This window comes from Telopea speciosissima, chromosome 7 (assembly GCF_018873765.1).
Source record: "Telopea speciosissima isolate NSW1024214 ecotype Mountain lineage chromosome 7, Tspe_v1, whole genome shotgun sequence".
NCBI classification, from domain to species: domain Eukaryota; kingdom Viridiplantae; phylum Streptophyta; class Magnoliopsida; order Proteales; family Proteaceae; genus Telopea; species Telopea speciosissima.
The window spans coordinates 45,425,029-45,452,949 of record NC_057922.1 but is presented as its reverse complement, the minus strand read 5'-3'; the positions used below and the strand labels follow the sequence as shown (position 1 = coordinate 45,452,949).

Below are 27,921 nucleotides of genomic sequence, written 5' to 3'. Positions count from 1 at the left end.
TTCCCAAAAAAATTAGCCTTTTATGATTACATCAGCAATAGTCCAACAAAATGGGGATTATTTAGAGTGGGGTCAATGGACAACGAGGATGGAATAGCTGTTGGATGGTTAGGACATCCCGTCTTTAGAGATAAAGTATTCTGAGTTATAAGAGCAATCTTTTTTTTTGGGAATGATAGATTTTATCTTTTCGTTATGGTAATGCAATGCAAGAGGTTAGAAATCAGGTTGTTTCTGATGATGAAAAGAGCTTTTATATTATGTACAAGTTATAAAAACCCGATATTTTAAGGTCGATAATGTTAAAAGATGACTGTCGGTATCTGATGATTAGATACCTACGGTTGGTATATCTTTGAAAGCTCAGACGGAGAGAATAAACGGACTCCTCAAGGGCTACTTAAGGCACTTTAGTGCACTTTCCGAAGAGGCCTTCCAGTGTCAGATGTTATATCTACAAGGAAATTGGGCATAATAATAGGATCTTCCTGAGAACTCCAATTAAAGGGAAAGGGTCATCATCTAGGTGGAGAGCTGGTGTTAAGGTACTATTTATAATCTTCAACATATACTCCCAGCCATGAATTTTTTTTTTAGTTACTAATGTTGAGTTTTCTTTTCTGAGTAAATTACATGGATCTCTCCTATAGTTTGGTCCAATTACAAGCAACCCCCTATTATTTGAACAATTACATGGACCTCCCTTGGACTCTGGTGGGGCTTACAAGTAACCCCAATCCATTAAGTTGAAACCGTTAGTTGAAGCCAAACATCCATTAATGGAGTTTTACCCTTTTACCCTTACTTTACAAAACCCAAACCCATCTCCTTAACCTTCCATTGTTCCAACCTCATCTTCCATCTCACCTCTTTCTTCTCTGGCGACTTGCATATATCAACTCGTCTTCTCCGACGATCTGCGAGGAGTAATCTCTCCAATCCGGTGATCTTCGAGCTGCAAAACCGACGACCAACTCCGACAAATCTGTAAATGCACTAATCTCTCCAATCTGTGTCTTATAACCTTAAGATCTACCCAACTACCATTCCAAAATCCAAAATCCATCCGAACTCCGAATTCAAATACCGAAGACAACACCACTATTGCAAATCTAGACTCTCAAATCCTAAAATTAAAGAAACTGGGCAATTACAAGCCCTGGTAGCTTCTGTTTACAATTGGGTCACAATGTTTCCTTCTCTGAAACTGATAACTGCTACTGAAACCACAATACCTTCTGGCTCGAAGTTGGTCATCATTCCGAGCTTTGTTCCCTTGATTCCAATCCCGGTTTCATAGCTCATCATTGTAGTGAACGATTTATGGCTATGGAGCTGTGTTGGATTCTTTGTTTGGGGCTTATTTTTTTCTTCACCAAAATTTTGATTTTGACCTCTTTTTCTATTACAATGATTCATAGATAGATCTCTCTCATCATAGGTAAAGAATTTGTGAAAATCTTTTCTTATTTTACCTTCTTCTCTCCTACCCTTTCTCTACCTCTTTCATTTTTTCTTTTTTTGGGGGTTTGACAGAAGCTGTTTGATTCTTCATTTGATCCAATTAAATTCGGAAATAGAGTTGGATTAGGTCAAATTTCTAGGTCTTTCAACCCTTAGATTTTTTGTTCTCCACCTCTTTTTTACATTTTAAGGCGGTTTGGTATCATTGGGAGAGGGGATTTTGGAAGATGCAATAGAGATTGAAGCAGCAACAATGAGAACTGATGCAGTAGGCATTGCTTGATCAGCTACAACTATACCACCAAAGTGTACTTGTCGCTGCTTTGTCACAGATGGATCCGGTCCCAAATGGAAATTTGCCTCCTAGGTCCAACAATTCAGAGCCATCTTCTGACTTCACCAAGGACGTTTGGTCCGGGCGGTGGACTCGATTGGGCAAGAAGGATGATTGCAAGATCAACAAGCGATGGTCGGTATCAGTGCCTGGAGCCCAAGTTCCCCTACCAAAAGCCATAGGCGAGAATGTGTTGGGTTCAATGGTTGGGTTATTCGAGTCATTGTGGCATTTTAGATAAGAATTGCATGTCGTCGAAGCTCTACCTTCTCTTTGTTCTAGGTCCAAATCGGGGAGGAAGGGTGTTAGGGTTAGTCAAGTTAGTTGAGTCATTTTCATTTTTTTTTTTAACGAAGAAGAAGAAGAAGAAAGAAGAAAGAAGGGGCAAAGTTGTCTTTTACAGTTCAAAACTAACACCTTACTAACATCGTCAGCCTTTAGGGGTGCGGATATAATTATTCAAACAGAGGGGGTTACTTGTAATTGGACCAAACTATAAGGGAGGTCCATGTAATTTATCCTTTTTTTTCTTCTTATGGTCTTTTGTAGAGAAAGGAAAGGACTGATAGATATGATGATACCAGCTCATCCCAGAGGTTAACCAGGTCCCAAACTTCTTCTACAACCTTGCTTGGCACTGAACAAGAGAAGAAATTAACAAAAATTGCAGCTAAGTTAACTAAGAGGAAGGCAAGGAGAGCTGACAAAGATCCCCATGTGCAAGGACCATGTTGATGACTAGCATTGTCATTATGTTGGTGTATTTAGAGGGTTAGTGCTACTGTGTATTTGGAGAATGGTAGTGTTATACTGTGTATTTAGAGAATCGTTGTTGTTATACTGTATATTTGGAGAATGGTTGTTGATGTATGATGTTTTGGTACTGTAATTTGAGGGTTTATTTAAAACAATTTAAATTGTTAGGTTTGAGTTATGTTGGTGTATTTGAAACAGTTGGTTTGAATGGAAGATGATGATGGTTTTTTTATGGATAGGTCTTGTATAAGTTTGATTTTTATAGTTTTGTTTAGGTACATTTGGTTTGAACAGAAGATGGTGATGTTTTTAGGTATGACTTGTATGGATTGAAGCAGATATATTTGGTTTGAAATGAGGATGGTGACGTCTTTGACAGCTTTAATTGTTGCAGTATAATGTGAATTCCATTATCATGAAATGTTGATGGTGTTGGTCATATATTTTTAGAATTGTTTATTTATCATGTGGTATAGTTTGAAATGTGAACGTTGAAATACAAGTCATCATTTCAGCATTTACCTCATTCATCATGTCATTGGTTTGAAAGTTAGGTCTATTGCTAGTATATAGCAGTAGGGTTCATGTAATTGGTATATGTACAACTTGATTTATAGATATTTCCAATAACAAGCTTCATGTCCTTGGTACATCACTATATCACAGCAGGATTCATGTCTTTGGTTCATATCCTTGATATATCTACAACTTGGTATATGCATATTTCTTTGTGATTCATGTCCTTGGTATATAATAGCTTGTTCAATCACTACCAGTATTTCCCTGTGATTCATGTCCTTGATATATAACAACAACGTTCATATCCTTTAAGTGTTAAAATCAAATCTAAACCGTTTACCGAACTAAACTGTTTACACTAAAATCGTGAAACCGTTTAATAAATGGTTTGGTTTTCATTTTAAAATTGAGAAAATGGTTTAAACTGAACCAAACCGTTTAGAAAACCGTCAGATCGAAACAAATATTAGTAATATACAATTGCAATAATTAAGCATTAATGGTAACTATAAATATTTAATGGTACAAATAAAAAATTATTTTAAAGAAAACATATAAGAATTCAATTCATACTTCCATTTTAATAAAAAACAATTTAAAAGACATGTAATATAAAGTAGCCGTTTGAATAAAAAAATAAAACCTTATAAAACTAATTAAATCAAAAACCGTTTATAAATGGTTTCGGTTTCAACATGTGAAACCGTTTAGTAAACAATTTGTTTTACCTAAAAAACTTGCACCGAAACCGAACCGTTTAATACCCTTACCTTGATTCATGCCTTTGGCATATCTACAACTTGGTATATGAATATTTTCATGTGATTCATGTCCTTGGTATATAACAATGTTCACTACTAGTATTTCCATGTGATTCATGTCATCGGTATATAACAACAGGATTCACTATCGATATTTTTAACAGCTTCGTGTACTTGGTGTGATAAAATTTCTCATTCAAATATCTATACTGTCACTGAACAACAACAAGGTTCATGTACTTGGTGAATGACCACAACTTGTTACATAATGCCCAGGTTTAGATCGAGCTCATTTGCGGTTACATAATGCCCAGGTTTAGATCGAGCTCATTTGAGGCCTGTAGTTGATCGGCCATCACGTTGCGCTCAACTCACAAGGCACCATGTGGATTCCATGTTGACCCAATGGTTGGTAGGGATGGGGATGGGGATAGGGAGAGAGAGCATAGGGTGACAATCAGTGTTGGGGAGAGATGGTCAGTAATGGGGACATAGAAGTGAGATGAGATCAAATTCGACTGTTGCGCGTACGTTTCTTACTCACCCGACCAATGCACCTTCGATGATAGATGATTGGGGGAAAGCGTAGAGATAGGGTTGGGGCAGGGGAGAGTGACATAATTGGAAGTATGGGGGCTAGATCTCGTTCTAGTGGTCACGACCCTTGAATCCTCAAGGTAGAGTGTCACACCCCGAACCCACCCCCTGGGAGGATCCAATGGTATGACCCGAATACCTGAAGTATTCAAACACCTCCAGGATCCAGATGCAATAAATACAAGTCACAAACAAAATAAAGTTTAAAATATAAACATGGTTTCATTGTCAGAGTGCGCCCAAGTTGTAATATGTACATAAAGCTTCAGTTGCATTGTCCACATCCTAGTCCCTACATTCAAATTACATTTATATACAGTACCCCAAAAAGGAAGAAGGTAACCTATCTAGTATTTACAATCGATTTTCATCCATCAAAAGAATGTAAAGGAAAAACAAAAGAAACAGAAAGGTCGGTCTACATCACTAGACCCTATTCTCTCGAGACACCTTGATCGTCTTGAAAATAGGGGTCACATCCCTCTCTGTCCAAATCAGCATACACACCATTACCGTAATCTTCTGCTTCGAAGTTATCCTCCCCGCCACCATGACATCCACCTGCAGGTTCATCTAAAAAGGGGAAATTCCACAGGGGTGAGCTCCACCGAGCCCAATAAGTAAAAGATAGACCACACACATACAAGTATGCTCACATATCAAGCAAGAATCCTATATGCATAGGTTCAATTTTAATCTTAATTTCACCTAACAAACAATGCCTAAGTCACTAGGTTAATGCCACGCCAACAACTCGAGAAACAATCTCGGTTCCTTTTGCACCTCCCCGAGATGTAACCTCAATTGTTGTATGAAGCCCACATCGGTCATTGGTATTATATACCTCCCCGTGGGTAGACCCTGATAATCATAGCCTGGACCCCATCCAGGCATGTACTCCTCGGGACAAGGGGCTATGACCATCCAACACCTGAACCCCTGCTGGTAAGGGTTGTAGCATTAAGGAATGACATTCCTAGCCATATGCAGTCTAATTGGCATAGTACGAGGTGTACAGTGCTCCCGCATCCCATACTATGGCACACCATACCTCTCGTTTCCAAGCCGACTACGACATCTATTCTAACACAAAGATTCATATTGCATATCATTCCACATCACATCGTTTACGTCCATAAGTCATAAACAATGATATGAATAAATATCATAAATAAAACAGAAATTAAAATATGCAAATGATTCCTAACAAATACATCTAAGAATGAAATAAACACTCTGAAAAGAAATCAAAGCCTACCCCCACTTACCTTGTTATGGTTGCTGTTGTGAAATCGGATTATTCTTCGAGTTGGTTGTCAGTACGATTCAACGATCGAATGGCTAAGTCCTAAGATTATTTAATCACACACAGTGTTAGAAGGTGTCTAAGTACTTGTGGGGTCCTAGGGTTGCTTTAGGGTTAGGTTGGGTAAGGTCTAAGACTCATACACAAGTTTGACAGCAACTCAGGATGATAAAGTAGTTGACCAGGTCATCATCCTGAGATAGCAGTAGGTAACATGACTGAGACTGCATTCTCTGGTGGATGAAGTAATCGACCAGAACTTCCATCAGAGATTTTGCAGATAGATGCCATGGCCGAATTCAGGGGTTTTGATGGGGGGTTTTTGGTTGAATTACACCCAATTGATCATGGGATGATGTTCACATGATCATTACCATGAATTGAAACCTTATAATGATCAATTTACATGAGAAATTGGGGGGTTTTAAAGTTGGGTACAGCCATATGTGTAATTCTTTGATTTTAATTGATATAACAGTCACATATGGCACATATGGCTGAATCAAGAATCTAATGCTTTAATTCAAACATTAGAGATGTGAATAGATTAGTAATAAGGCTAACATAGGGTTAGGGTTTAGGATTTGAACATACATGTGGGTTTTGGGTTCCAATTCAATGATCTAAAACTCAATTTCATAAGAACATGAACTGAAACATAGTAAACTTTATTTCAGATTTCAATTCTTGAATTTTTGGTATAGAAAAAGGTTAGGAATTAGGGCTTTGGTCTTGATTAGGTTCTACATAGATGATAGGGTAAATTCCACCATGGATTTCACCCAAAACATCAAAAAATTTGGACTATAAGGTATAATCCAGCAAGAGAGTAGGAGTAACCTGAATTAGAAAGGAGAGATGGAGTGTGAGATGATCTTACCTATATAGAACCCTAGGTTCCCTTCTCTTTTCTTCTTCTTTTCCTTTCTCTTCTTTCTTTATTTCAGTCGGTTAAGTTTGTAGAGAAATGAATAGAAACTAGGGTTTTGTTTATATAGTTAGTTAATGGATTATTATAATAGTTTGTTGGTTAGTGGGTTAAATTGTAAGAATTGATTTTTAAAGTCAACACACACATATGTGGACTGATTCGTGGGTCCCGCGTATCTATATTGTTGGGGAAACATTCTAACTAGATAATTGGGACGCGGCGGCGAGATCCCCGACTCAAAATACTGGGCCCCGCGCTCCCGAGACCGAAATCTACTGTGACAACAATCTCTGGTCGATGTAGTAGTCGACCAGTGCCATCAACCAATGTTTGTTGTCCTTGTTGTTTTTGTGCCGGGACACTCGAGTGTCGGTGTTTCTCGCGCACAAATACATTTCCAGCATTATTCATATTCCCAAAATACCCCAAGGCATGATTAGAGTCGCTTACCATGATTTATACATTAGATTGTAAATTTTGAAATTGTATGGGGGAGGTACGCGTCGTTTTGCTGGCAAGCAGCGTGTTACCACCGTGATTCCTTCTTCATCTTCTACCCGTTCGAACATCAACTCAATACTCCATAACGTACACGGTGCCACGACTTTGGGTTCTGGACCCATATTCAGATTCGGATTAGGGTTTAGGTAAAAAATATGCCAAGCCGTAACGTAGAGAAAACCCTAATTCCAACGAGTAAGAAGAGCAAACTAAGCAATTTTGTTCATAAACTTCAAGATACTTTATTTAATCCATAACGACCTTTATATAGGGCGGTCAGATTACAAAGGGAAAGGAAACCTAGTTAAAAGTTAAAATAAAAAATGGACTAACATAGAAAAAATAAAATAGGAAACTAAAATTTTTAAATCGCGCGCAAAATTTCAGAGGCCCGGTACACCCTTTAAACAATGGAATTTGACCTTGAAACTTGGTCCAACAAATAAATTGTATAAATAGCCTATAGAGAACTAGATGATGTTTCCAAAAAGGTACTACGGCTCCCGTAATTCCACCCGAGTCAAAAGTTATAGCCTCAGAAGTTGTGCTGGCAAATTAGTACTTTCAACCTGATTGAGTGGACTTCTGCCGGTCCAACCGATCCAAAAATTCTTTAGAGATCTTCTCTACATCAGGGAGTCGGGGATGGAATGAGATATGGAGAGAGATTTGGGAATGAGGCAAGATATTAGAGGATGGGGATAGAGAGCATAAAGGGGTTCGGGGATTGGGAGAGGGTAGTCTAGTTGGGGATGGGGATAGAGCGCTGGAGATGGGGATGGAGGAGACAGGTGGAGTGAGACTTGGGGATGGGCGAAATATTCAGGGACAGGGAAAGAGAGAAAAGAGGGATTCGGGGATGGGGATAGAGTGATGGGGTTGGAGGAGAGCGTAGAGGGATATTCTGGGTTGGGAAGAGAGTGCAAGGAGAGCAGAGAGAGTTTCGGGGATTAGGAGAGATAGTCAGGGATGGGGAGAGAGGTTGAGAAAGAAGGTCAGAGATAGGATTACCTGCAAGAGTTTTGCGTTGCCGTTGCTCTGTCAGGCCCTAGCGCTTTTAGCTAGGGATGTAAACGGATCGAATTCGGTCGGATAGTGGCAGTATCATATTCGTATCCGATTATATTCGGACGGATTTGGATAATATCCTATCGGTTTTTGGATGGATTCGGATAATTTTCGGATAGTGATTTTTTGAATACAGGTTCTCCTAAATGGATATGAATACGGATCGAATACGATTTTTCAATTATCCGTTGACATATTTGCCATTTTTTATGATGAGGATTAGGGTTGAGACTTGACAGTTCAGTAACTACCCTTTCTTCTATTCTTCTCAGTCTTTTATTTTCTTACATTTTTTACTTTCGATTTTTTAATAGATATGTAATTCCATGTATCACATTGCATAAAACAATATATATAAACCAATAGCAAATCTAGAAAAAGAATCACATTATCTTAACTTATAAATTTATAAAAATAAGATAACAAAATCCAATAAAGTAACTTAAAAGGTTAGACAAACACAGAGTTATATTTCAGATATTTTATTACCGTCGGACTGCTAAACGAATCGGATAATAATTGGTCGGATAGGGGGATTATCATATTCGTATCCGATTAGTTTCGGACGGATTCGGATTCTCCTAAACGGATACGAACGCGGATCGAATACGGATTTACGAATATCCATTTACATCCCTAGTATGAGATTCTAGCCAGTAATGGGCCGTTACACCTTCATTGTGATTAGGAGATGGGCGAGTGTTTGATTCCAGTGTTCTTAAACCTGACCCAGGTAGAGAGGGAGAGAAATATTCAGGGATGGGAAGAGAGCGCAGAGAGGGTTTGCGTCAGGATGGAGAGAGAGCATAGAGAGGTTTTAGCCCAAACACCAGATCATAATATAGCAATTATATATGAGCCCAGGTGATTATATGACATCCATTCATTAATTGTCAAGTTTCAACTTTAAACAAACAAAATGACCGAGTTTTCCTTCAGCCACGGTGAATGGGAATCCATTCACCCGAGGCGGGTTCAGATGCACGCGAGGATATCGGGGGTATTTCGGGGAACAGATATACTAAAATCCTATAGAGTTTGTGAACCCTAAAATGGTGGCTGTTCACCGGGCGATGGAGAAAAACTTTCTCCAACAAAAAATATATTTTAAAATTGAACCTAAAATAATAAAATATTCTAAAAACATTATAAATCTTTAATGATTTTTGTAATTTTAAATGGAAAAATGTCTACAACGCTAGAGTAGGATCAAATCCACACAAGCTCACATAATGCCCCACGGCCCATATTGACACTATCTCCTCGATCAATGTGTGGATCCCCTACTGAAAAAATTCATTTGCCCACCACCACCCTCTCATCGGTGAGATTTTCCATCAATGATGAAAAACCTTTGCCCTTCTATAACTTTTACATTCACCATTTAACCACTTGTTTAACATACATTAAACTGAAATCTTTATCGATGATGTGTTATGCCCTATCACATGGAACCACCAATGTCTATCACTTGGTGAGAAATCATATTTTGATGTCCTCTTAAAATGACATAATCTTCTCAAAAAAAAAAAAAGATAAATATATAAAAAAAAAAATTAAGAAAGCCCTTAACAAAATGGTCTTTTCTAGGCGTCACTATTCCTAGTGATTTATACGTTTCACTATTCGTCACTTGACAATACCTGGGTTAGTTCATGTGATAGAGGACCCCATTTATAATTTTATATCTCCATATATAGCTAAATTTTAATCCAAAGTGAGCAAGAAAAGTTGCTCAAACTCTGATTCAAAATTTTAGTAAAATTATCAAGAGAAATTATCAATGCCACTCCCTGAGGTTTGCTAATATTTTAAGGCACCCACACAAAGTAGGGGTAATGAATATGTCACATGATTATTCGACCCCACCAGCTGGATGCAATATATTTACATGCCAAGGAAAGAAAAGAAAAGAAAAAAGTCAAAAGAAAAATTTTCGTACTTTGTGTGGGTGCTTTAAAATATTGGCAAATCTCAGGGGGTGACGCTGATAATTTCTCAATTATAAAAATGCCATCAAATGTAAATTAAAAAATGAAATCTTTGTAATTTAAACTAGGGTAAATTACACGTCACCCCCTGGTTTTCAAATGAAACTCAGATCACCCCTTGGTTTTTGAAAAAACTCAAATCACCCCCTAGTTTAGACCCCAATATGACAAATTAGTCCCTACTGTTAGGTTTATGCTGTTACGTGATGATGTCAGCCAGTTAAATAAATTAAAATCCCTAAACTACCCTTGACCAATGTTGAAGATAAAGGAAGGGTAGTATTGTAAATTTAATTATAATATTTTAGTACAAGGGTAAAATAGGCCTTTCACACCAATAACTAACAGCAGACTAACACCGCTACTGTAGAGGGGGGTGATTTGAGTTTTTTAAAAAACCAGAGGGTGATATGAGTTTTGCTTGAAAATCAGGGGGTGACGTGTAATTTACCCTTTAAACTATTATTCTCTATTCATGTGTAAGCTGAAATTGTACCAATATAATGCTTATGCCACATGACAAATAATAAAACGTTATAGTTCTCGCACCAAAAAAACAACGTTATAGTTCACTAGATATAATGACGGGCAGATCGAATTAAAATCCTTAGGTCTCATTTGTTTAGCGGAATAGTTTGCAATGGGTGGAAAAATTGTGGTAAAATACTGACATGACATTGCAATAATCCCATCCAATGCTGTTTATTTGCAAGGGATTGAGAATGTTGAGATTATGGAGGGAACAGAATCATTACCATTGCCTGCTGACAAGGCAATGCAAATCCCATAATTTTCTCACCCCTTGGCTTTGCAAAGTTCCACCAACTTTCCCATGGAATGCTACTTTAATCCGTCAACTCTTCACTTTTCCAAACACATGAGACCCACCTGTCACTAATGTCACAAATCTCCCACCCCATAAACTCCTCTAAACAAACGGACCCTTAAAGAAATTGTGGAAAATATAAACCGTTCCTCGCCGCATGTTCACCGTTTAGGTTAGGCATAAGTTTTTAAATATAAAAAATTCCAAATGCTCGTGTGCACCATTCGTCAACAAGACAGCATGCAACCAACACGTACCCATACACTCCATGCATGAACCCCTCGGTGTTGATCTCTGAGCACTAAACGCCATTCAGTGATCTCTGTTTGATTCTCATCTCTTTCCCTGATCAGTAACCATCCAACATTTATTAGAACACCTCCGAACCCCTGAAGTCTTCCTCCCGGCCACCTCTCTCGCTTCTAAAATAAAATTTCTCTCTAAAGTCACAATTCCTCTTTTTTTTTTTTTTTTTCTTTCTATAATTCTCCTACCAGAGCTTAATTTCTTTCCACTAATGGATCTTCTAAATTCTATACTAAATTTTGTGGTTCCTCCTGCAAGTTTGGTCATGTTAGCATTTGCATGGCCAACTATGTGTTTCATCAATACTGTTGAATGGCTTTACCATACTTACTACTCTGAAAATATGGAAGATAAAGTGGTTATCATCACTGGAGCTTCTTCTGGGGTTGGTGAGGTATTAACTGTCTTCTTCTTCTTCTTCTTCTTCTTCCCAGGATAATATTTATATGCATGCATGTCTATCTTCTCATCTATCATAAAATAGCTTTAGGAATTCTTAAATAACCTTTAGTTTTTCCCTTTCTGATCACTAGAAATTTGAATGGGAAGTGATCACGAAAGAATATTCAATTATTATTTTTATTATTCAGAACAAAAATCAGGCTTTTCTTCTTGTTTTAGTAATCGGCATCTGGCCGGATCGGCTGATTCGGTGGATCGGTATGGACCAAGAGTAGAATGATCAAAACCGATTTTTAAATGGAACGAAGGGCAAATCCGTCTGTTATGGACCGATCCAGATTGGTATTGGATCCGTATCGACGGAGACCAATATGGTATCCAATACCGATTCCTAAATCCTTGATTCACATTTCATATTTATGATTTGTTATTCCCAGTCCAACCTGAGTAGTGGCTGATACTAGAGGGAAGATTGGCCGCGGAATTGGCCTATCCGATAGAACCAGGACCTCCTTGTAGGGTGGGCCTTTACTCTCCAGATTTCTACCAACTGCGCTAGGCAGTTGTTCTCAATAGCTCCAAATTAGGTTGTAGATAACCAAACCTTAACTTTATTAGTGGAAGTCCACATGATCAACCCCACCACAATGAAGACAATTATATAAGGTTGTTGTTGACTTATATGCCATTGGCAAGAAGTCAGTCTCTAGAAATATATCCATACATTACATGAGGGTAGACCTTGGTGCAACGGTAAGGTTGTTCTATTGGGACCAAGTGGTTACGAGTTCGAGTATCTGGAAACAGCTTCTCTGCGAAAGCAAGGGTAAGGCTGTGTACATTATCCTCCTTACCAGACCCTGTAGTGGCGGGAGCCCCGTGCACAAGACCTCCTTGGTCTTACACTAAGCCTACTGGCTGTTTGCCACCACTGCGCTATACTTGCATTCCCGCTCCTTTAATAATAATTGTTTACCCAAAGATGACCCATGCATTGAACGTGTGCTATTGTGTCATGTTTGGGTTATGGGTTATTTTACCAGCAGTGATTCACCAGTTAATTAATAGACTCATTAAATAAAATATATTGTCTATGTTTGGAAGCCAAGAAAAAAAAGGTAATGAAATAAAAATCATAAAGGTGCTATGATTGATTTGTGTACCTATTCTCTACTCAAATTCCTTTTTTTTTTTTTAATTTTTTCTTTTCTTTTCTTGGCATCCAAACATAGCCAGCCATAAGTTGCATCCAACTGGCAAGGTCAAATAATCATTTTGTGACATATTCATTACCCCTACTTTTAATTTGCGTACTTACTTCAAAGTGTTGTAAGGTGTTTACCATCCCCATAATGGTTTTCTGTAGTGACAATACTATTATATTTTGTTTTGGCCCAGAAAAAGTACTACTCCAACTACTCTATACCATATTTCAATTGTTAATATGTGCTATCTTTCCTAAGGAATAAAGTTCTCTGCACTGGGGCCTGGGTGCACCCAGACATGGGGTGGGCGAAATGACCCCCCTATCGAATGACCCAAACCCCGCCACTGTTCTTCCCCATGTGTCTGGGCGCAGCCTACGCCCAAATGCTCCCAGACAGAGAATATCACCCCTTTCCTAAATACATTAGTAACAAACAAATACCAGATGAACATCTATATATGTTAATGTGAAGATCATACATGTGCTCAGTGACATTATTAACAGTAATAATAATTGCAGCAAATTGCCTATGAATATGCAAAAAGGAGGGCTAATCTGGTGTTGGTTGCTAGAAGAGAAAATCGACTTTGGGGGATTAGTGATAATGCAAGGCGCATGGGTGCAAGGCATGTCATGGTCATAGCAGCAGATGTTGTCAAGGAAGAGGAATGTAGAAGATTCATTGATGAAACAATAAGCTTTTTTGGCCGGAGTAAGCTTCACCATTTTTCATCAATCTCTTAGGAGAAGAATAAATGTTTTCATGAGGCCGCTTGTTTTTCTTATGGTATAATTTAAGGCTGTGTTTGTTATGCATTCTTTAAATGCATTCTAGGTCGATTTCGCATTCTCGGAGGATAAAAACAACTATTTTTATCATCCGAGAATGCAAAATCAACCTAGAATGCATACCAAACACAGCTTACATTTTCTTTCAAAATAATCATGGTGAGGTTGTAGAACTTGGTAGATGTACATCCATATACTACTGAGCACACTCCACTAATCATCGATCTTTTTTCTTCTTCTCCCTTTCCTGTTGTTGTTTCCTAATGGAACAGTTAATCATCTAGTAAACGCAGCCAGTTTGGGACACACTTTCTACTTCGAAGAAGCTATAGACACTTCCATATTTCCTCTTATGATGGTGAGTATCCAATTAGGCATGCTAGTATAACATTTTATGTTTCCAGTGGGAGTAAAATGGTTTCCAAAGATATTTCTATCATTTATCATATTTTCTCCAACTTCTGTATATATTTTCTGAATAATTTAGATTTATTTTATTTTGATGCTCAGAGCATTACTAATTCAAATTTTTTTTAAAAAAAATTTTAGGACATAAATTTCTGGGGAAATGTATATCCTACATATGTTGCTCTTCCATACCTAAGACAAACCAATGGTCGAGTAATTGTTAATGCATCAATTGAGAGCTGGTTACCTATGCCAAGAATGAGCCTATACTCTGTAAGTATTGATGAATGGACTCTTTAGGGTATATTGTGATTTTTAACAAATACTGTTTAACCTGATTTGACAAACATGTTTACTGCTACTTGTAAATGACTCGATAGTTTAGTGTGCTGCATCAATTTTCCCTCTTTTTTAGGGTCTATATGCTTCCCTCCTGAAGTAAGAAGTGTCTGTGTTCTTATTGCCTAAATATGGGTTTAGAACCAACCTTACTGATCGTTGATTTTTTTTGACATTAATTTGGCAGGAAAATGTTTATAATGGCCAACAATTTAATCTAACCTATTACAGGGGAGAAACAGGACAGTTCTTATCAGTTCATATGCTGGCCTGTCCTTGAATAGGATTCTAAGTATCTCTCTTTATTGCTTTAGATGAACAAGGAAAAAAATCCCTGAAGGAGGTTTGTTTCATGGACTATAAAAAAACTCCTTCGCAGTAACATAACCGAAGAAGGAAAAAGGGACAAGAATTATGGTCTAGTGCGTTATCAAAATTTTCTGTATCTTTATGATTTGAATTTGAATAAAATCGTGGTAATGATTTTATTATCTTTTACTCCATTTCTGTGATTAGGCAGCAAAGGCAGGTTTAATCAACTTTTACGAGTCTCTGCGGTTTGAACTAAAAGATGATGTAGGAATAACAGTGGCAACATATGGTTGGATAGGGAGTGAAATGACTAGAGGGAAATTCATGGTAGACGATGGCGCAGAGATGCAATGGAAGGAAGAGAGAGAAGTAAGTGATTGTTTGATAGTTCATATAATTCTACAGAAACCACCAAGAACCCTTTGACATAAAGAGATCCATTATGCCCTGTTTTCAGAAACAGGGCAGCCTCAGGACAATACCAAAACATTTGGCCTGATTTTGAAGTGGCAGGTTTTTCCTGTTTCATGGGTCAGGACAGTCTTCTTAGACTCACTCTACACCCTTCTATGATCACAGCCACTTCCAATCAGATCAACAAATGGGTCTGCAATTATCATTCTTGTAGTTGCATTGCAGAACTCCTGAGACTTAATGAGCTATACATGGCAAAGATTTTGAATTTTCTGGCTAATTCTCTTTAATACAAATAAGGTAGCTTGATATAAGTCACAAGGGCAGTTCAAAAATCTTAATTTTCCACATTTAGATCGGTTATGCTGTATAAATTTAGTTATGTGTGTAATGGGGTTCGATCCATACACTAGTTTGGGCCAGCCTAGTCTGGGATAGGTTAAAGGGCTTGATAGTGTTCCATCAGTTTGGAGCTTTTGGCGTATCGGGCAAGTACCTAACATTAGTTGTGTCAGAGACCGAGTTTAGAAAACAATTCTAACATATTCTTTGGATATAGGCACCAGTCACTGGAGGTCATGTGGAAGAGTACGCAAGGTTAATCGTAGCCGGTGCCTGTCGAGGAGTTGCATATGTGAAGTTCTCCAGTTGGTATGATGTTTTTATGGTTTACAGAGTTTTTGCACCAAATGTCTTAGGGTGGACATTTCGCTTGCTGCTTACAACAAATAATCAAAGGAGAACTTCCTTCTTTGGGACTGGAAGGTCTCTTATCTCAGAGACATCTCCAAGCAGGAAGGTTCTTACTGGACCTACTTCTGCTTCCCCCCAACTTACTTTTCAGCAGCAGCAGCAGCTGAAGTTTGAGTAGTTCTGTAACCACAAACATGTTCATCATCCTCTTAACTCTCTCTATTCATATGTTTCAGTGCGCTTAGTGTCGGATTTGTTGTATGTTAAGGTACTAATAAAGACTGGCTGAGCTCTCAGCAGAAATGAAGTGTTTGTTGCTATGATAAATAAACTTATCAGTACATCTATTGCATCACAGAAACCATCTGAATGTAAACATACTTATCTAAATATGATATTGGCTTCATCAATCCTTGTTTCTGCTAATATAAATGATGGTTCTATTAATGATCCTTTCCTGAATTTCATATCTAAAGAGAGTATGCTAATAATGTTCTCTTAAACTAGCAGAGATAAATCTCTATGTCATCGACAGAAATATTATTGAAGGCCTCCCCTTCATACATTCCAGGGATATCATCTCTGTCTTCAAAAATTTGTGTTTCCAGAAGTAATGGCATTGCATCTTCTTTTACTTCCTGAGCCCTTTTTGCAAGCTCAAAATCGATAGCCATGGCAGCATTCGTCGCTGCTCTCTGTATCGACTTGGGAGACATGTTGGTCTGGAGGAAGTTGGGGAGACAGTTGGGGAAGTTGAGATGAGTTACTGATGAAGGACCTCTTAGATAAAACATTGCAGTATCGTAGGCGATGGCTGCGGCCTCCGGGTTAGAGTAAGAACCCAACCAAAGGCGGTTGGTAGTACCGGGGACTCGAATTTCTGATACCCATTTCCCCCATTTCCGGCGACGAATACCTTTGTACTTCTTCTTACCTTCATGAGAACCAACTTCTTGTGAAGAAGACTTCATTATTGATTCAAAGCTTGATTCAAGACTTGCTGATGGGTCAAATGTTTAGAAATCTGATGTGAGAATTGAGAGATGAAGAGAGTATATATAAGTTGAGAAATGAGAAAGTCAGAATTGACTGATGATCTTTTATAATTTTGAAAAGAAGAGGGAAGTTGACAATAGAGATGTATTAAGCGCTAAAGAGAGAGGAGCTTCTGAACTTGAAAGGTCAAACTGGATATGAAGAATTGAAGAGTGGAATTTGCCTTTAGAAGGTCATAAAAGTCACGAATATGGAGTGTGAGGCTAATAGCAAACTTTTGAAACGATCCAAGTTCAAAATTGTTTTCCTTGAAAAACCGCGTTGGAATCATGATGTCATGACATGCGTCACTTCAAAAAGGTTTATTTTGTCTGCATCTGGTGACAGATCGGGTTCTGCCCAATTGTCTCGTGTAACGTAGTAAAGGGTCTAGTTAAATTGTTTTCCTTGAGAAACCGCGTTGGAATCATGATGTCATGACATGCGTTACTTCAAAAAGGTTTATTTTGTCTGCATCTGGTGACGGATCGGGTTCTGCCCAATTGTCTCGTGTAACGTACTAAAGGGTCTAGTAAATTTTTTTTTTTTTTGGGGGGGGGGGGGGGGCCAATTGGAACCAATTAACTTTATTAATCGGTTTAGTTTTGGTTTAAAAAATAGGATGCGTCTGTTTGTAACCAAGAAATTACAAGCAGAAGGACTCGTCCACTTCGTCCTCTTCCCCGGACATCGTCATCGGTCATCGGTCATCGGTCATCCTTCAGTAGTTATAAGTTATAACCGCCCATGTTCCCTTTAATAGCAGAAGAGTAAAGTGATTGTGTTTTTTAGTTTTTTTTCTTCGTGTTGTTGTAAACATCGACTGTCTTATTTCTTGTTGTCTTTGTTTATCATTGAAGGAGATTCGCCATTATCGGTTGTTGAATAGCTACATTTGTCTTCCATTAAAGCTACAACAGGGGGTTGGGGGTAGACAGTTTAATTCCTCATCTCCAAATCACATCCTAATCACCTTTTGACAGTCCAAGTTCTAAACATTCATAAACATCTATTATTGCTGAAATAGTTGATGAATCTCAGTTCGGTTTTTGCGAATATATCCATGAGAAGCAGTACCAATGCCACTGATCTTGGGATCTCAACGATTTTACAGAATATATTTGTAGGATTTGTTCTTTGGAGGTTTGAAATGGACAAAATGGGTGGGATGGTGGACAAGGAAGAGAGGGCGAGAGAGATGGCGGAGGGGGATTCCCATCGATTTAGAATGTAGCTATAGCTTCGGTTGAAAGAAAAAACCACTTGCCTCTGCTGCGTTATATGGGAGAACCCCTATGAAAGATCTCTGGGTGAAAGGTCCACTGATATTACAGCGCAACCAACCCCTGTTCCAAACATATGATCCCTAGCCGCCAAGCCGGCACCTTCAATGCACCCAGGTCACCCCTAAGATCCAGCGCCCGAAACGGCTTCTGATTCGGACTATGGTACGAGAAATGTTATTGGAGAGATATTCTTCTTCAATTCTCTCTCTATCAGGAAACTAGTGGAGAGAGACATTTTACCGGCTTGTGCAAAGACTGGAAGATTTTTCTTGGGCAAGGCACTTCATGGGTATGGTGTAAAATATTTCTCCACTACTCTATCAAGGAGGAGGCGTTTGCTGCTCCTCTCTCCCCATCTCTTCCACTCTTCTTCTCCTTCCCACTATAAATCAACCTGATTATTGCTCTGCTCTTCTCAACTTCGACCCAGTGAGCTCGGTTGAGAGTGACACTAGCGTTGCCCTCCCTGAACGAGTCTAGCTAATGCCGTCGAATTGCTTGAGAAGGGGGATACCATGCTTCCAACCTAATGACTCTATTACCCTCCAAGGACAATTAATGATGTAATTCTTAGTTTTTGCTGATGGGTACATGCCAAATAAAATGACGTTTTTATCTCCATATAACCAGAAGTTATACCCATTAGACATAGGGTATAAAAGAGAGGTTACAACTTATATTGTAACCACCTCGGTTACAAACAGTTTTACCCTTAAAAATAAAAGGCTTTTTTTTTTCAAATGTCTTCCTGAAAATAGCTAAATTTAAGTTGTCCCTCTAAATTTTCATTAATATCACGTGTATCCCTGTTTCCCAAATTAAGGACCACTATAATCCCTCCAATAGTCCAGTTAGACAGAGATGTTATGTTATAACGGATCCCAATTTTTCAACATTGATGGACCATTCTACCCCTTGATAGGGTAGAATGATAAAAATGCCTTCACTCAAAAAACAGAAAAAAAACTTGCAACTCATCTTCCCCAAATCGATTGGGAAAGATGAGTTGCAGCTATCCTTCAACCCATTTGCAATCGATTTTCCTCCCCCATCAATTCTGACCCTTCACAACGGATTCTGTGCCGATGGCTCTGAAGAACCGAATTTCTGGGTATCCGGAGAGAGCTCGATCGAACATGCATCGGGTTAGGGTTAGGGTTAGGGTTAGGGTGCATGAGCCTTGGAATTGATAGCTTTCATCACCAAAAGCTGGTTCTACAGAGAAGTATAGGTGGATGTTTTTTCGAACAAGTTGAGAGATCGGAATCTGAAATGAAAGATGGTTTGATTGAGGTCAAATACAGAAGAAAGAACAAGGAAATGCATGCTATTGATGTATGCATTTTCTTAGAAATTAACGATACTATTAGGGACACATTCTCCTGTATGAAATCTCTGTATAATCCCAACCAGCATACAAGCCTCCCAAGTAACATAGCTGTTAAGGAGCCGTATGTCTTTGGATGGTCGATAAAACCTAAGTGAAATCATATATAAGTTACAAATGAAAAGGTATGATTTGGGAGGTCAATTTGTTAATGGTGATTCCTTCAATGCAAAAAACAAGTGTTTAATTAGCAATATCCAAGTCGAAGAAGTCTTACCTGGGTGCCATCTTTACTAATCACAAAATCCCGATCTTTCAGAACCAAAATTGATTGTCAAGTTTGTGCTTCTAGTTTTGCCTCCTCTATCTTTGCCATCTCATCCAACTTTTCGGGTGCGAATGGGAATGCTTGAACTCCATGATTTTCTACGATCTCTGTAACATTGGGATTCAGAGTTTTTCCATTCGGTTCTTTAGAGCCATCTCTGCACAGGCAGTACTTGGGACTACGAAGAATGTTCATGATGGATTGTTTAAATTCCTCTGCTTTACCTGAACTCCTGCCCATCCTCTCTTCATAGCATCGTGTTCGCTATTTTATTTATTTATTTTGAATTATATTTAAATGCAGGTACCTTAAGGATTATGTCTATTTATCTATTCTTTTCCTTTCTGTCATCCATCCTTTGTCTTTTTCTCTTACTACTAGGGTTTTAGTAATCGGTATCGGTCTCTATTGATATCGATCGAGATCGATCCGTATCGGTCATGGTTTCTTAAAAATTTTGATTATTTTTTTACATTTTTACCCTTGTCTGTACCGATCCACCAATACGGGATTGTCCAGGAATCGGTATCGACTGATTTGGTCGATCCAATACCGATTCCTCAAACCATGCTTACCACCAAGGTTCGTAAGCCTAGTCTAGTATCGGTTGTGAAGGGTCAGAATTGAAGGGGAGGAAAATCGATTACAAATGGGTTGAAGGATAACTGCAACTCATCTTCCCCAAATCGATTTGGGGAAGTTGAGTTGCAGTTTTTTTTTTTTTTTCAAGGGTAGGCATTTTTGTCATTCTACCCTGTCAAGGGGCAGAATGGTCCATCAATGTTGAAAAATTGGGATCTGTTATAACATAACGTCTTTGTCTAAAGGGAGGGACTATTGTGGTACTTAGTTTGAAAAGCAGGGGTGCACGTAGAATTAATAAACGTTTAGGGGGGGCAACTGTAAGTTTGACCATTTTCAATGGGACATTTGAAAAAAACCCAAAAATAAAAAGGAGAAAGAACACTACCTAGTAGCTAGCCCATGCGCCTAGATACAAGGCCATGTAAAATGATCGTCGTGTCACATAGAAAGATGGAAATTCTCAGGTGTGTGGCAGTCTTTTTGCACAGTCCTGTGTTTGGGCGTAGGGTACGCGTATCATACACAATCAGATAGCATTCTCTTTCCCAAAATAAAATTATGGATCCAATTTCTTTTGTGAATGGAATCTTAGTTTTAAAATTATTTATTAAATGATTTGATTCGATTTTGGACTGGAATGTTATTAAATCGATTATACATACTAGATTGATTTAAAAATCGAGTGGTACTAACATTTTATATATTTTTTTCAAGTGTTTTGTAGTGGATTTATATTATTTAAATTAAAATTTTTTTTAGTAGAAATTATTTAAATTAATTTAATCTATGTTTATTTTGTAAGTCAGAATTTGAACCTAAATGCATCATGGTATAAGTCCAACAAAAATAGGTTCATTTTATTTTATTTTTTTTTCGTTAATAGGTTCATTCTCAATTGAGCTCAAAATTAGTCATTCGGATTGACAACAAAACTTAAACCAATAAAACCATTTAATTGAAACTATTTAAAAATTATAGTTTTTAATCGAATCATTTATTAATTAGTTTTGATTTGGGATATTGGAAGAATTTAATAAACAATTTGATTTTGATTTTTATCTCATTTATTGAACCAAATCGAAATCAAACTGAGTAATAGCTTTAATCTCATGACAGTAAAAACGATCCAACGACCTGCCTTCAACAACCTGAATCACCCATCACATGGTTCGTAATCTCGGATCAGATCAGCCGATATCGGCTGGATCGGATTGGTATTGGCCGAGGCCGATCCTGAGATTAGATCGATACGACAAGGTTATGATGGATCGTTCCCTGGATCGGCCGATCCGATCTGATCTTTATCATTTTTGGAGGTTTTAAAACCAATATTTTTCTTGATCCCGAGCCTTTGAAGTTGTGAATCATACGTTTGGGATTTCAAATCAGTGAGAAAAAAGGAAAAACCTTACCGATTTTTACCAGAATAAATTAAGAGAATATTTCATTCCATTTAAAGATTGATCTTCTTAATGTCGTTAGGGTATTATTTAGATGAGTTAGTCTGTTGTTCACTTATGTATTTGAGCGTCAAATTAATTAAATTTTATTCAAAACTTGCTAACCAAGTTAGTCCGGACCCTGTTTGGGTCATATACGGTCGAAATGGATGTTAAAGAGCACAACAAGTGGGAGTCGACTTGCAATATGAAGTTGTCGACCAAGTTAGTCCGGACTCTTGGATTGTTTACTCCGAGTAGGTTTTGTGTTGGTGGCTTTGTTGAGTCTCATACAAATTCCAATTACTTCTTAATTTGATGTCTTAGGAGTGTTGAAAACACTCATAGACACCTCAACAAGTGGCTTGGAGCAAGGCAACCTTTGCCAAGGTTGCATTCCCACTCAATTTGAGTTGTGGGAGTGTTTTTAAGTTATTTTTGGCTATTAATGATGCTACATTGACATTGACCATATATCATTTAAAATCCAATAGTTTTGAGTGTGGTTTGTTTATAATTGAACTAGAGAGGCTCGAGCTACAAAAAAAAAAAAAAAGGGTTTGCCAATGTTTTAGGGATCGCCGTATCCAAGGCTAGAAACAAGGTTCTGTGAGGAATTTTCTGTAGTGCTCTTAAGAGGTTATTCTTAAACTTTGGAGTTGTTTTGTTTAGAGCTGTGCATGTTTTTTCAGTAAGGTTTCTTGAGCGTCTTCAGTCTCAAGTAACCTTAACACATATAACGATGTGACCATGGGCATACCACCATCATTTCTATAATAGATATGGTTGTTGTTTGTCATGCCCAAGGAGTTTGTTTGTTTTCAGCTTAGCATGTTAATCATTAGATTAGGTTGATGCTATGTCATGTTCTTAAGTTTTCTTAAGAGTTCCTATGTATTGCATCAATTTATGTTTAGGTCTATTCGTGCTTGCATGCTGTCGATGTTCTAGGCTATGTTTATGTTTGATTTTCATATCAGTTTTGCTACTGTAATCATGGTTTTTCATATTGTTTATATGTTTGTTCACGTATTATTTTAATGCCCTTGCATGCTAGGGTTTAGTCTTCTATCATTCCTAGTCCAGGTTTGCATCTCGTTAGGGTTTTATATATATCATGTTTATGTTAAGAATATAGGTATTGTCCATATTCGATATGCATTGTAGTTTACCATTCATGTTTTCTTTTACATGTCTTTGTGTTTTATGCATGTGTTGGACCATGTGTTGTGCATTCAAAGGTAATATGCATCATCTTATTATTTTCACTTGTATTGTTTTCATGTTTATGTTTAACATTCATGCTAATCATTAATGTCTATCGCCTAAGAAGGCCGGTTCTAAGCCAGGCAGACTTAGTTGCCTACACCTTCTCTGGATCATAGTCGAACGCGTGTGCATTCATGGTTTAACCAATCTCCATCAGAGTCATGCATGGTGTTATTTTTGTTTGGGTGATTATAAAATATATTAAAGCCCCCAAAAGGGAAACAAACGTCCATTAAGGACTACAACACAAGCCCATATGGCCAACAAGAAACAAGGTAACAAAAGGCCACATGGGCATGTCCAATGTAACACAAAAGCCTGCATGGGCTTAAAACAAGAGCAATAAAGCCCATAAGAAAGAAGAAGGGCAACAAAGACAATTCCAGGTAGGATCCCCCAATACCCTAGACATTAAATCTCAACACAACAACTTCCTAGTCGCCAAGACGAAGTTGGGGAACCGCCGACAAAAGGCAACCAAGGCGGAGGGGCACTGGCCTTGCAGAGGGCCACTGCCAAATGGGCAGTTGGCCTAGCGAAGGAGACCACCATGACAGAGGGCGCCGGCCTTGCGGACGGCAATGACGATGAGGCTGCAAGCCGAGCAAAGAAGGCAGCCTTGTGGGTTGCGACCTTGCAGCTGGCAACGAAACGGCCGAAGGCCAAGCGAGCCAAGCGGAACTGGCAGGAGGAAGGCCAAGTGAGGCTGGAGGACGCAAGGCAGCAGGCTAAACAGGTAGGCGACCGAGCGGCGGTAGGTTGCAAGTGCCGGCATTACAGATGACAATGGCGGAAGTGCTGCGAACAAGGGAGAAGCTTAACCGAACGAGCAGTTGATGGAGAAGCTTGCCAAGCGAAGCGGCTACTGAGCGGGTGCTGCCAAATCGAGCCTGGGATTTGACGGGATGTCAGCCAAGAAGGGCCGACAACCAATGGAACGACAGGCCTAACAGATGAGGTGACTTACCAGGCGGCGACCTTACAGAGCGAGTGACCAGAGGCCATAGTTCGAGAGGCTTCAACCAGCACAGTTGGTATCGAACACAGGAAGAAAGAGTGGAGAAAGGGGGAGGATGAGGAAGAAGAAGAGAGAAAGGAAGATAGACGGAGAAGGGAGAAAGGAGATGGTGGGGAGCAGCCCAGCCATACCACCGGGCTGGTCCAAAGCGGCGGCCAAGGGTTTCAGCAGGAAAGAATGCTTTCGTGGGAAGAGGGCTCGTGCCCTCGTGCATGCATGGTGTCATTAACAGATCGATGGAACCAAATCTAGGTGGTGACTCCTTGTTCCCTCTCTCTTTCAAAGAGGTGAGAATGATCTTTTTTTTTTGGGTAATAAGAGGTGAGAATGATAATTAGATAAAAAATCACCTCTCACGTTTTAATTCAAAGCTTGAGGGATCCTAATTTTTTTTTTAATGAAGAAGGGTTATTAATTTTTTTATTTATTAATGTTATGATAAATTTTTTTTGGGGGGGACAAGGAAACTAAAGATTTTGTTAAGTAAAGAGATAGGAGGAAAACCTCCTACCAGATACAACTTGATCAAACAGTGGAGGGGGAGTTCCCCACCAAAACCGCGATAATCCAAAGCGCAAAGCACCATTTGCAAACAAATGAGCTTCTCTGTTTCTGGAGCGAGGGATGTCTAAGAACACAACAGAGTTGAAATTGGAAACTAACAGAGTAATATCCTCAATAACTAAACTAGTAGCCCAATATAAACAAGAAGGCTTGCCTACATTTACAACAGAAAGGCAATCAGAGAAGATAGAAGGGACCGAAATCCAAGAAATTGGGCTAACAACAAGTTATCTCGAATAGCTTCAGCTTCTGCAGTAGATGCCGAGATGGAAGAACCAGCTTTGCATTGAGTGGCGATGAAGTGGTAATTTGAATCCTTTAGCATAAAACCCCTGCCACTTTGTGAGGACTGTTTGCGCCAAGCACCATTAGTGTGGATCAAAACCGACTGGGGGGGGATAGCTGAGACAGTAGATGAGTCACGTGGGGCCCCCTATGAAACCTGTTTTGTGAAAACAGATGCCCCTCCTCAATAGTGACATTAAAAGCTGCCATAGTGTTAAGCAGCTCTGGGTCCTTAAATTAAAAAATGGCTCTATTCCTGGTTTTCCAAATCTGCCACATAAGAGAAGACCAAATTATATTAAATTCCTGCTTGTCCGGAATATCTTTATATTTGACAAAAATGAAATTCAGCCATTCTTTGAAAATGGAACCATTAAAATCTTAAGTATTGAATCTGTGGGGAGAAGGAAACCAACAGACTGACACAAAAAGGGCGGAGAAATAAAGTATGGATAATCAATTCCTTTGAAGCCTTACACAGAGGGCAAGTGGGGCTTGAAACCAGATTTCGATGAAACAAAAGCTGCTTTACGACTAAAGCATTAGAAGCACATCTCCATATAAACAATTTAATTCTTGGGATGACATCCAGCTTTCAAATCACATTCCAGAAGGGATCAGCAGAAACAAAAGTATTACTTAATGCACTATAAGCAGTAGAGTAAGCAGATTTAATTGAAAACTAACCGTTTTTCGCTGGAAACCAAAACCAAACATCTTTCATGGCTGTAATGGGAAGGGGTATGCGAGCGATTGCTGTAACCTTTGATCTTGAGAAGAGGGAGGTTAGTAAAGGCAGATTCCAATGTCGGCTGCAAGACTAAATGAGGTCTGAAACCTTTACCACAATTGGGACACTGGGGATGCTAGAGACTTTACCCCCAAGTGTACAAAGCCAAGGATCAAGATAGATGAGAGTCTCAGCATCATCTCTCCAATCCGCATTCTGAGGCCCTGGAAAAGTAAATCCCTTCCTTTGAGAAGGATTTTCCAAGCCCACAAGCTCGAGTTCTTTTGATAATTGATTGCTACTTACAGAGACTTCCTCTCTTTGGTCTGTGTCCTAAAGGCCAAATATTTTCCTAAGCTTTCCTTTTTTGATCCCAAAACTCGTGAAAGGAAAGGCTCTTGGACTTGGAATAGTATCTCACATATTATTCCATCCTTAGAAAAATTCTTGATAAAAAAGGTAGGAAATGGTAAATCTACCTTTTTCTGGTCTGACAAATGGATTCCATCTATTTTAGGTAATCTCTTGAACTCATATCTTATTTTTATTGTTTTTGCTGATCAAATTATTAAGTTAGATAGTTTTAGATTGGATTTTGAAAGGAATTCTGACTTATTAAATGATATGTTACTTTTGGACATCTCTTCCCAAATTCAAATGATTAAGTTTTCAAATTCTGATGATACTTGGTGGTGCACTAGGGCCAAAAATGGCATCCTTAGTAGCACTAAACTTGCTACTAGAGAACTAGATCCTGATTCTGTTAATAGTAATTTCTTTATCGCCTCTTGGTGGAAATTCTTTTGGACACTTAAGATTCACCCCAAATTTAAAATCTTTTTCTAGCGTTTGCTAAATGTAGAACTCCCAATCAAGGCTACTCTTTTAAAATGGCTTCAGATCGATCCTTCTGGTGCTCTATGTGGAAATTGAGTCGAATCCTTCTGACACTTATTCTTTCTTGTGATTGGGTTAAACATATTTGGGTGGCTGGACCTCTGGGAATGAGAACTGAATACTTGGCTTATGCAAATTTGAAAGATTTCTACTTGGCAATTTTGTTTAACCATAAATTAGATAAACAATCACTAGTGTGGTTTTTAAGTGTGTTTATTATTACTTGTTAGTTGTTACTATATTTGGGCAGCCAGAAACAAAGTTGTTATTGGGTTAAAAAATCCTGATCCAATTTGGGTAATGAATCATATAAAAAAATGGTTGGTAGATATAAAATTATACCCCTCTCAATTTCGTCCCATGAATTACTTTATAGTAATGAGGAGGCTTTATGAGTTCTTTTCTCCTTTGCCTTACCAGTTTTCAATTTTCCTGTTTTAATTTGTGCAGGACACCAAATACCTGGACTAAGTTTGGGAGGATGGTCCTTTATCTTTTTGCTAGATGGCAAGTTTATTTTTTTGTTGCAGGTTATATAACATCTACCAATTATATGGAACCCGAACTATTTAGTATCTGGACAGGCCTTGACCATGCTGCTAGTATGGCGTTGAAGATAAAAGAAGTGTGGTGTTCAAATCAATAGATCATTGATGTTCTTCCATTTCCAACCAAGTTTCCTTGACCTTGGTACCTTATAAAAGACTTAGTTTATATTTCTAATATATCCCAAGATATATGTTTTGACACACCTTGTTAGGCATGCACAATCTAAGAACACTGTATATTAATATATTTATGGACACCATAGTGTATGGAGCGGGACCCACTGTATTGACAATTGTAAAATCAACTTTAACGAGAACCACTTACAATAAGATCAAAGTCCAAATCGCTAATCCAGATTTCCTTGGAAGGTTTGGTCTTTGTTAGCATTTCAAATCTTGGAATCGCTAATCGAATCGTTCAGTGTTTATAGATTTGGTCGGAACCAGTTGGAATCGACGGGAATCACGGTACGAATCGTCCCAATTGTCCAGTGCTGATTCTGATACGAATCGGTCGAGTCGATTCCGATTCCGATTCCGATTCCGCATGTCTTGTGCGTCCTCCGGGGCCGAAACCTATATAAAGCGCTTCAGAAACGAAGTGACCTGTGCCCATGCCACACTCTTGTTCATTATCCCCTTTGTGTGGCCATGGAAATTCTCTCCTATTTGCACCCAAACCTCTC

At 38.6% G+C, this 27,921-nt stretch overlaps 2 protein-coding genes across 2 annotated transcripts; one reads left to right on the top strand and one right to left on the bottom strand.

The window, feature by feature from the left end:
* Positions 1-11,564: 11,564 nt before the first annotated feature.
* On the top strand, positions 11,565-16,102 carry LOC122668622 (11-beta-hydroxysteroid dehydrogenase B-like). Its single transcript, XM_043865161.1, has 6 exons — positions 11,565-11,754; positions 13,489-13,681; positions 14,031-14,116; positions 14,308-14,439; positions 15,022-15,186; positions 15,791-16,102. The coding sequence occupies exons 1-6, from the start codon at positions 11,572-11,574 to the stop codon at positions 16,100-16,102; spliced, it is 1,071 nt and encodes a 356-aa protein (XP_043721096.1). The 5' UTR covers positions 11,565-11,571.
* Positions 16,103-16,427: 325 nt separating this feature from the next.
* Positions 16,428-16,895, bottom strand: LOC122668621 (ethylene-responsive transcription factor ERF019-like). The gene has a single exon (XM_043865160.1). It carries the CDS (start codon positions 16,893-16,895, stop codon positions 16,428-16,430), a length of 468 nt encoding a protein of 155 aa, XP_043721095.1.
* Positions 16,896-27,921: the final 11,026 nt, after the last annotated feature.

Bases quoted from the DNA above. Each gene is read 5' to 3' on its own strand.
- LOC122668622 (XM_043865161.1), top strand. From the start codon at position 11,572: ATGGATCTTCTAAATTCTATACTAAATTTTGTGGTTCCTCCTGCAAGT. The intron at 13,682-14,030 runs GTAAGCTTCACC...CTAATGGAACAG, and splicing joins AATAAGCTTTTTTGGCCGGA to TTAATCATCTAGTAAACGCA. The intron at 14,440-15,021 runs GTAAGTATTGAT...TTCTGTGATTAG, and splicing joins CAAGAATGAGCCTATACTCT to GCAGCAAAGGCAGGTTTAAT.
- LOC122668621 (XM_043865160.1), bottom strand. From the start codon at position 16,895: ATGAAGTCTTCTTCACAAGAAGTTGGTTCTCATGAAGGTAAGAAGAAG.